The 10,412-nt window shown below is 44.8% G+C and overlaps 1 protein-coding gene across 1 annotated transcript; it reads right to left on the bottom strand.

Annotated features, from left to right (window-relative positions):
• Positions 1 to 523: 523 nt before the first annotated feature.
• On the bottom strand, positions 524 to 4,194 carry LOC107114734 (gap junction epsilon-1 protein-like). Its single transcript, XM_015416323.1, has 3 exons — positions 4,156 to 4,194; positions 3,059 to 3,241; positions 524 to 919 (listed from the first exon to the last, which is right to left on the bottom strand). The coding sequence occupies exons 1-3, from the start codon at positions 4,192 to 4,194 to the stop codon at positions 524 to 526; spliced, it is 618 nt and encodes a 205-aa protein (XP_015271809.1).
• Positions 4,195 to 10,412: the final 6,218 nt, after the last annotated feature.

The following is a 10,412-nucleotide window of genomic DNA, read 5'->3' on the forward strand; positions in this document are numbered from 1 at the left end:
ACTTCTGGCCTTGGTATTCTTTGTAGGTCTCCCATCCAAATGTTTGCCAGGGTTGGCCCTGCTTAGCTTCTGAGATCTGATGAGATTGGATGTGCCTGGGCTATCCAAGTTAAGGCCTTTTAGTTTGTATTCTTATGGTATGATGCTAAACATTCTATTCAGAAGTATGCTCCACCAAGTTCAATTAGACCAATCCAATAGCTTATCCCATGCACATTTACTTGGAAATCCCAGTGAGTTCATTGGGTCGTGATCCCAAGTAAGTATTCTTATGATGAAAACCTACATTCACTTAGTAGATGGTAAGCCCCATTGAATTCATGGGGCTTTGGGGTAAACATGCTTCTGATCTGGATGTCCGATATATATTTTCATTAGTAGTAGCTAAAAAAAGAAGATAGAACTGCCTGTAGAAATCTGCAGATATTTAAGGAAGTTTTCTCCGTTCTGAACTGAGAAATTCATTGTATAAAATGCAGAATGGTGATTGGCTGAATAAGAGCAATTCATTATAACAATAAAGTTACGGACTCTTCAAGAAACCCAACCTTCTACATAAGATCTCAAAAATCTCCGCAATACACAACATAATGGTAATCACCGTAAATGTGTACATTGCAATAAGGAAGATAGTCTTTTCAAAGTGTTCTGGTACCATGCATCTGGTAATATTAAACTTTTTATCAAGGGGTCCTGCATCACATCTGTAGAGTGGGTTCACTTGGAAACCAAAGAGTTGACTCTGAAGCCAAAAAGCCACAACTTCAAGGATGATCCTTAACAGAACAGAGAGAATATAAAAAACGGTGTAGGCAGGCCTTTGGAGGATATCTTCCTGAGCGATGTTTTTACATGCAGCATAAAGATGGAAAATGGCTCCAGGTACCAGTACGGTCACTAGCTGTAGAGCCCAGAATACCTAAAGTATAGCAGAAACTTGGCTGTCAGATCATTAACGATGGTACTGCACTTCCTGATAACAGACAACCATCTGAGCATCTTGTGATACTTGTTTCTGTTTATTTATCATAGATCATATGAAAATAGCCTTTATCTGAAAAATCAAGTGGATTCATTCTACAGTATTATTTTTCTTTTTTAGGACTACAACTAGTCACCCTTGGTTAACAGAAATATGGATCATAATATCTTCAGAATTCAGAATTGCACTATGACAATAATATTGAAGTGTATACAAAGCCCACTCATGAAGGGAACAAACTGAAAAATCCAATTCCAGTTCCAATAACCTTTATTGGCATAACAATAGCTTTAACTGAAAAATCCATTTTGGACCTATTTACAGAGGGTATTGAATCCCTTGACCTGTATATATCTTATGGACACTAACCTATAATATGTGTCTTTACTTCACAGTGGATGCCTGTGCAGGACTAAATAGCTCCAGGACACACCGTATATTTAAGCAACTGATAAAAACTATATAAAGGAGCCAGTGTGGTGTAGTGGCTAGAGTGTTAGCCCAGGATATGGGAAGCCCAGGTTCAGGTTCCTCCTCTGCCATGGAGGCTTGCTGGGTGACCTTGGGACAGTCACATACTCTCGGGCTAGCCTACCTCACAGGGTTGTTGTGAGGATAAACAGGAGGAGGGAAGAATGATGGAAGCAGCTTTGGGGCCCATTGGAGAAAAAGGCAGGGCATAAATGAAATAAATACATAAAGAAGCATGATTAAAACCATATTCTGGGCTAAATATACCCTTCCAGATGTAGCATAGGTGTGCTCCTTTGTACTTTTTCACATTTACATCCTGGAGAAGTATAGTTGTATAACTTTCACACATCCAACCACATACATTTCTAACTTAGATTCTCAAAGGGTGGGAACTCAGTTTCTGTGCTCAAAATATCTTTGAAGCAATTGCCTTAACAAGCTACATTCAGGAATAGAGGGAGATAGTGTCCTATACTCACACCCTTCTACAGGAGCCACCAGCTTTCAAGACCTTGTCCTTGGATTGTAGATTTAGAAGAATCAAAGGGTGACATTTGTTCTAGCTTATAGTCTAGAGTATCATACTTATATGCAGAAAGCTAGTAACTGTGTATACAGCATATGTGGACCATAAATCTCATGATTCAGTGAAATACAAATAAAGCTGGGGAAAATTTATGCTAATTATTAGGAGCATAGTTGCAGAAAGAGGAACTGCCAGAATGTTGATATGCTGGAAAGATTGTTCACAGAAATCTGACCTGATATGAATTAATAGTGGTATTCCTTTAAGAGGTGTACATATCCTTAAAATGAAATGCAGTGGCTCACATATTAGAAGAAAAAAAGTGGACCCCTTGCAGAGGAGATGGTTGACAGAAAGGCATTTGTAGAGGACCTGGCTTCAATGTGTTTAATCTGCAGGGGAAAGGAAGCACTGGCTTCATAAAATAAGATTTTTTTTACATATATAGTTTAAAGATCAAGTCCAACAATAGAATTGCACCTCATCAACTGAGAAAATGTAATTAGCCATCAGATGTAGATGGGGATTTATTGCAAAAGATAATAATATATTGGAATTTTCTGAGCAATATTTAATTATTCTTCAAGGGCCATTTCAGTTTAATTTTGTTTAGTTTGTGGTTCCTTAGTTTGTTTTTTAATCTAATAAAATATAACAAAGACTTTCACATCAACATAATAAGAAGTAACCCTGCAGCCTGTTTCCTGGCTGCTCTTTAGATGATGTTGAAAAACTTGTTATACAGGATGAGGGGGTATACTGAGATAACATTCTGGACAGTACCACTTTTGACTGGGCTGTTTATATATATAAACAACTTTTTTTATATAGTCAAGTTGAACATTGGCTATAAGGATATATTGAGTCTCCATGCAGGGCATTGGAGGGAGGGGGTCTTTGGATGGGAAGCTTTCAAAAGTGAAACCCCCATCTGAATTCTGAAGCGGTTTAGGCCAAAATTCTACCACCATTATTACGCCATTCTATGTAGTATAAAGATCCGCTCTAAATCTTTAAGAACATTTTGATAACTGAAATAGGTTGATGAATTCCTTCAAACAAAATGAAAAATTTACCTGTGGGGTTATGGGTCTGAATTGATTGTAACAGAATAGATTCACTTCCCTCTTGTCGGGTTCACAGCTGAAGTGTAAGGCTTCGTTCCCATAAACTGCAAAGCCCAAAACACCAAGGAAGAACATCCGTACAGAGCCAAAGAAGAGAGTGTGGAATTGACCAATCACAGTTGGAGGCCTAAGCTGTAAGAATCATGGGAAGATTCAATTGGAAAGAACTAAAACATGAAAAAGTCTTCACTATGTATATTTCTTAATTCTATAAAATAGACTATACACTTTTGGTACTCTTTCTCCCAGGTCCATTATATGGAAGCTTGTTGTGCAGTGGACAATGGAGACAATCTTTCAAGACCACTTGTTGTAATGATATCTTGTCTCAGGTGAGTTGCCTGAGACCAAATTCTGATTTCAGAGAGAAATTTCCAAGCAGTGGTCAAGATTTAAATGTCCCATGCGTATGCACAAGGCACTTCTATGCATACTTAGGGGTTCCTGTTGATTTTCTGTCCTGATTGCAGCTGCTTGCACTCGATTGGAGATTACCCTGAAAGGCCTTCTGGGTTCAAGCCTTGTCTTTAGGACAAGGCTATAAAATAGGATTCAGGAGCTACTGAAAAATAAATACATTTATTTTTCCCAATAATTTGTGTTCCATTATTCCAATCAAATATATACATAGGCTGTGATCACACACACAAAATAATCCACTTTCAATCCACTTTCAGTGCACTTTCCAAATGGATTTTACTGTGTGAACTGGCAAAATCCAGTTGGAAAGTGCATTGAAAGTGAATTATTTAGTGTGTGTGATCGCAGCTCCAGTGATTCAAATAAATCTTCAGACTACTGATGATGCAACCAATACAATGGCAATATAACAGTTAACTCTCACCCCTAAAAATCTGCAGTGCAACCCTAGGTCAAAACTGCTTTGTAGGGTGTAAGTTTTTTTAAGGATTGCACTGTAAATGCAAACACACATAGAAATGGAAAGAGTTCATGCTGCTGGGATTACCATCCTTAGCCCTGCCAATCTCTCCCACTAAGTAGAGCGTACTTCTTCTTCCAGCATTTCTCCTGCAGTTCATACTTACACAACCTTCATAGAAGTTCTTGATGTAATTTAAAGACATGTCTTGTAAGATGTTCTCCTAATGCAATCGTGGAATAATTCCTTGCCCTCATTGCCAATTTGCTGTCATCAGGCTCATTCCGATGCGATTTCTCTCTCTCCTGACCTTTGCTAGGGAAAACTCTTGTCACTGCACAATTTTGCTTTTTTTATCTCTGGGGCCCCAATTAACCTTACACTCTCAGGGAGGTGAGGGGGAAAGAAAGGCCCAAACAAAAGCTGTGTGCATGTGGCCTGCCTAATAATCCCCAATGGACATCGTCAGCAGAAAAACCCAACCCTATCATCTAGCAGCCAGCAACACAATAGGAGGGCGAATGTACAACTGCCAACGGAGTCACCATATCCTTGTTGTGCTTCAGCAGCTACAACCACATGATGCTTCTGGCTGCACTCCTGGGGATGGACTAGATGGCTGGCAATAGAGGGGTGGGGGGCAGTAGTGTGAGCAGTAAGCACCCACTGGCAGGGTAAGAAGGAATTCTTTTGTCCTGCATCACCTGGGAGACCCCCCCCCTCCTCTAAGAAACTATCCCTCAGAATAACAGGAACCCAGAATCTTAACAGCATGTTAGAGGCTAACAAAATATACTTTTATGGCCAGGATAGTGATAGTGGGAGGAGGTTCCCCGGGATTCTGTCTCACCCCATCCAATACCTGCAAACCACACGGGGTTGTGCAGACTTCTGCTGGTCCCCGTGGAAATCTTAAGGACTAGCTGTGGGCCCTGTGACAAAGTCAGTGCCAAACTAGCCTTTGAGGGCTCAAAAATCAACGAATCGGTATTCGTTTTCAGCAGTTCCTCCTCCTCACGGGTCCCTTGTGATCAATGCTCCCTCTAAGCTGTGGAGTCCTGTGAGCAAAAATTCTACTTTTGTGAGCTCCTGGCATGAAAGTTGTAAGCCAGCGATTTGGCTACTGCATAAAGTAGTTTGCTCTGGAGCCCTCCTTCCCGAGCTACGACAAAAAAACGCGTGAGCCGGAGGCTAAAAAACCGTGAGCTAGCGCACGCGAACTCAGCTTAGAGGGAACACTGCCTGTGATCCGAGAGACCTCTTGCGCGCCGTCGACAGCTGCCCTTTCTCAAGCGGTCTCATCCACTTCGTTCGCAACAGCCCTTCTCCCCCCACCCCCCACTGATCCGGTTCTTCTCCTTCCCTCCTTCTAACCCGGCCCACTCACGCCTTGCAAGACAGCCACTCCGTCAATGGAGAGCGGGCAATCCGGGCCTGCCTTTCTTTCAGGAAGCCTCCGCTGCTACCTCCGCTGCAAAGAGTGGAGGAAGCCCCCCCGGGAAGAGGAGAGATACGCACCAGCCGCAGCCCCGGCGTAGCGTTGTTGGGGCGCCCCATTCAGCCGTCTGCCTGTCGCTCCACTGGCACCATCTAGGGAGGGGAGTTGCAACCATCCTGGAAGGGGACTGCGCTCTCCGGCCGGGCTGGAGAGCATCACTCGCTGCTATCCCCCGCCCAGAAAACGCTCTCGCTGTCTCCCTTTCTCACACACGGGCGGGGAGGGGAGGGAGAGGCAGGCGGCCCTGGCAGCAAAACTCCGGGCCCCACAGCCCAACACGTGGCTTTTGCCGTCCCATCCGTCTTTGTACGCCTCCCCTGCCCTCAGCCCCAACGCAGGCTCACTCTTCCCTTCCTAGACCAGATGAGCTGCTGGGAATCAAACCTTGCCTGGGTTCACATCTCTGACCTGGGAAACGAGCACCCTTTTGGGTCCCCATTGGGAGAAAAAGCAGGGTATAAAATGTGGCCAATGAAATGAAAATAAATCAGCAAAGTATACATCAATTCAGCGGCATGCCTCCGAGCAGCGCCATTCTTAGGAGATTGCCAAGCGCGCTGCAAAAATGAAAACATTAGATGCCTCTGTATACTTTGATCATGTCCCAAATGTAGTTCCGCTTTCAGAGTCACACATCTAATGACAATAATAAAATGGTAATGCAACAATATCACAGCAGCCATAACATGACAATAAAACAAAGCAAGAATTAAAACTGCACTTCTGCAAGGAGAAACTGATTTGCGGCATGGCAAAGAACTTCTTTGCCTACCTTCTAAGGACAGAGTGAGGAGGCAGACAGGCAAATGTCCCTGGATAGGAAGTTCCACAGTTGGGATACCATCCTCCATCGCCCTTGAACATATAGTTGCATAGTATGCCTCAGATAATTGATTTTATAATGTACAAGCAGGAGACCAGCAAGGACTTGTGAGGGGGTGTGTGTCTCATTTTCCTGAAAGCCCCCATAGCCTCTCCTTTTTTCCTTTGTCCTACCTGCCTTCCTTTTTTTTGTTGTTCAGTCGCACAGTCGAGTCCGACTCTTCGCAACCCCATGGACCAGATCCCGCCAGGCCCTCCTGTCTTCCGCCATCCTCTGAAGTTGGCTCAATTTCATGTTCGTTGCATCGATGACACTGTCTAACCATCTCATCCTTTGCCGTCCCCGTCTTCTTTGACCTTCAATCTTTCCCAGCATCAGGGTCTTCTCCAGTGAGTGCTCCCTTCTCATTTGGTGGCCAAAGTATTTGAGCGTCAGTTTCATTATCTGGCCTTCCAGGGAACAGTCAGGGGTGATTTCTTTTAGGACTGACTGATTTGATCTTCTTGCAGTCCAAGGGACTCTCAAGAGCCTTCTCCAACACCATAGTTCAAAAGAATCTATTCTACGGCGCTCGGCCTTCCTTATAGTCCAACTCTTGCAGCCATACATGACTACTGGGAATACCATTGCTTTGACCATGCGGACTTTTGTTGGCAGGGTGATGTCTCTACTTTTTATGATGCTACCCACCAGCTAAATTATCTTTATCTGCCTTTCTCTTCTCTCCTCCATCTCCCTAGCAGCCTCTTCTTTAGAAAACTCTGGCCCAGTTGTGCAGTGGGGAACTGGCAAGGACTTATGAGGCTGCACCTCACTTTTCCCTCTATCCGATTTCCAAGACTATTTCCTTTTCCCTCCTCCTGGTAGCCCTGATATCCTCACCTTTCCCTGTTTCCTTCTCTTCTTCCCATCCTGTATTTACCTGCTTCCCATCTTTAGCTATATTTCTTTATTTCATTTATACCCCACCTTTCTCCACAATGGGGATTCAAAGCAGGGTTTTTTTTTTAATTCTCCTTCATTTTTATCTTCACAACAACCTTGTGACATGGGTGATCCTGTACAGGCAATCTGTGTACCTCCAAGCAAGGGAAGGGGGGAAAGCTTTGAATGTACCACCTAGCGGCCTGGTTGTGATCTGCTTGTTTTAGATTTGGCTTCTTTCAGAAGAATTTTCCATTTCCAAAGTATTTCAGGAAATGCCAAGGGGAAATAAATTCTGCACTCTGGTGAGAAGAGAGCCTGTTTTGGCCAACAGCAACACAGTGGGATTCAAAGAAGTGGGGAACTTTTGAACAAGGCTTCATTTGAATCCAAGACTCAGTACCAGGCGCTGTCACTGTGTGTCAGTATCCATCCCTGGGACACCTCTTTAGTACAAAGAAAGAGTGCCATGGAACACGCTCAGAGTACCTTTCCCTTCCCAGGGAACAACCACAGATAACCTAGGCACTTCTTGGCTTCCAGGTAAAAGAAGATGGGTCTGAATCATGCCTCACCATCTTTAAACCAGTTAGGTGTAAGAAGGGCAGTGTGTTAAACTTGGACCCGATATAAACCCCTTAAGCCCACTGGCTTTTCTTTAGCCAGGCCTTCTTTCTCATCCAATCCTACTCTACAGGATTGTTGTAAGCATGAAACAGGAAAATGCTACTTCCAGCTCCTTAGCAGCAGGAAAATATTTGGTCCTCACAACTTAACAAAGAAGTAACACTGGGAGCTTCATCAGAATAACTGGCAGAATAGGAATGGCTGGACTAAAGACCCAGTTCAGACACTGGAAGACTAGGGAAAGCGTTGCTCTGCAGACTTCATTTCATTTCAGCTAATAACAGCTCCATTTCAGGGGGGTATTGTTGAAGTGGATGTTCGCCGATAAGGAGGGCAAAGCGCTTTTCAATGACAAATAGGATGTAAGATAACATTTGTTGTCTTGCTCCTGAAGATCCTGCCTGTTGCTACCCTGCTGGCTGTACATCTAACCTCACCGAGAGTCAGTTCTGTGTCCCACCTCGGATTCGGGCTCAAGGAAGAGAAAAGGCAAGGAGGGTTTCCAACAGCCTCCTGTGGGGAAAGCCTGGCAGTCCGTTACAGCGAAATCAAACAGCGCCTGACTAATTGCTGGTCGCGGTAATGTCTTTGCAATGACACAACAACAACCTGTTTCCCAAACAGCGTGCTGGCCTCAAGTTTGTGTTCTCACTGGGCAAGAAGCCCTAACCCGGGGACAATCATCGTTCTTTCCCTTTCCTTGTCCTAACATGATGGCAGCAATTCTTCCAAAGCGCTCGGAAGTTACTATCGTAAAACGATGAAAGGTTAAGTTAAGTCGGCGTAGACAGAGATGCGAGCTACTAAGCCAAGGCGCTGGCCCTGCGCTGTTTCTCCCGAGTGATGAGCGGATGGGACGGACGGACAGATTAATAATGGATGCAGGTGTATTTTATGATAGGCATACTTATCACATACGCGCACATACACACGATCTGCCGATGGACCATGTCTCTGGAAGCCTTCATAACAAACGTAACTGCTCACTGTCTGGTGTTTGCAGTCTACATATTTCCGGGAAAGGCATAGCAGCACGGAGGAGACCGAAGGTTTGACACCCAAACCTCCGTACCCTCACACACGCGAGTCTTTCCCGAATCCCCATTCACTCCCAGGTGATGACAAAGCAAACAAAAAGGAGCCTCGAAGTAGCTGCTGAAAAGGATAATTTCACCAGGCCAGCTAGTTTGTAGCAGTGTCCCCTCTAAGCTGAGTTAGTGTGAGCTAGCTCACAGTTTTTTAGCCTCCAGCTCACAGATTTCTGTCTTCGCTCAGGAAGGACGGCTCTGGAGCAAACTAATTTATGCAATAGCCAAATCACTCGCTCACAACTTTAATGCCAGTAGCTCACAAAGTAGAATTTTTGCTCACAAGACTCCAGAGTTTAGAGGGAGCATTGGTTTGTAGAGAGACGGAGTCAGTAGTGCACAACAACACAGCGGAGCAAGGACTCACCCCCTTATCAGCTTTATAGTCGGTTGTGGCTCGTGAGCATTACTTTGTTCGGGGCTTTCTAGGAGCCGGCCTGTAGTCTGGGAGGTTTGCAGCGGAGATCCCACGCCGAAATTTGCGCAGGGGTTCGCAGAATTCAGTGGGGCTCAGCCGGCAGAACGCTGGAGGAAGGCGGTGCGCGGCCCGCAGTCTGTTCTTAGACAGTTTTCAACCAACCTGGACTGGACGTATCCCTTGTTGATTGTAAGTGGGCGGCTTATTCCCTTCAAGTACTTTTGGAAATCAAACCCTGGGATGTAGTTCGGTCCCTTTGTGTGTGTGTGTGCGTGTGTGCTGAGTGCAGTCAAGTCACCCCCAGTTGTGTGTGTGTGTGTGTGCGTGTGTGCGCTGAGTGCAGTCAAGTCACCCCCAGCTTATGGCGACCCTATGAATTAATGATCTCTAACACGTCCTGTCTTTAACAGCCTTGCACAGGTCTTGCCAACGGGGCCGTGGCCTCCTTGATCGAGTCAATCCGTCTTCAGGTTTTCCTAACATAACGTTCTTTTACCGTGACTCTTTGTCTTCTCATAATGCGACCAAAGTACCATGGCCTCAGTTTGGTCATTTTAGCTTCTAGGGATAATTCAGGCTTGATTCGATCTAGAACCCGCTGGTTTTTTATTTTTTTTGGCTCACAAGGAAATCTCACTGAGTTCAATGGGACTTACTCCCTGGCGTGCCTAGGATCGCACCCTTAGTGCGGTCATGGGCGAATAAGCTCAGTTTCTATTATTTTTCTACGGGAATAGTAATCTGCTTCACCATCGGGTAAACACAACCCGAACAGCAAAGCCTGCGATTTTCAATCTGACAGAAACATTACGGTCTTCCCGGGAGCTGAAGAGCCACTTTGCCTGACCGTAGCCACGTCCACTCTAGAGTGAGTCCCAGTCTAAAGGATTGACTGCCACTTGACAATGTTTGGGGTGGCAGCGTTTGTCTTGTGGCTGAAAGAGTCCGGACCAGTGTTCCCTCTAAACTGAGTTGGTGTGAGCTAGCTCACAGTTTTTTAGCCTCCAGCTCACAGATTTTTGCCTTCGCTCAGGAAGGATGGCCT

This window comes from Gekko japonicus, unplaced genomic scaffold (genome assembly GCF_001447785.1).
Source record: "Gekko japonicus isolate JY-2015 unplaced genomic scaffold, Gekko_japonicus_V1.1 scaffold832, whole genome shotgun sequence".
NCBI lineage: Eukaryota > Metazoa > Chordata > Lepidosauria > Squamata > Gekkonidae > Gekko > Gekko japonicus.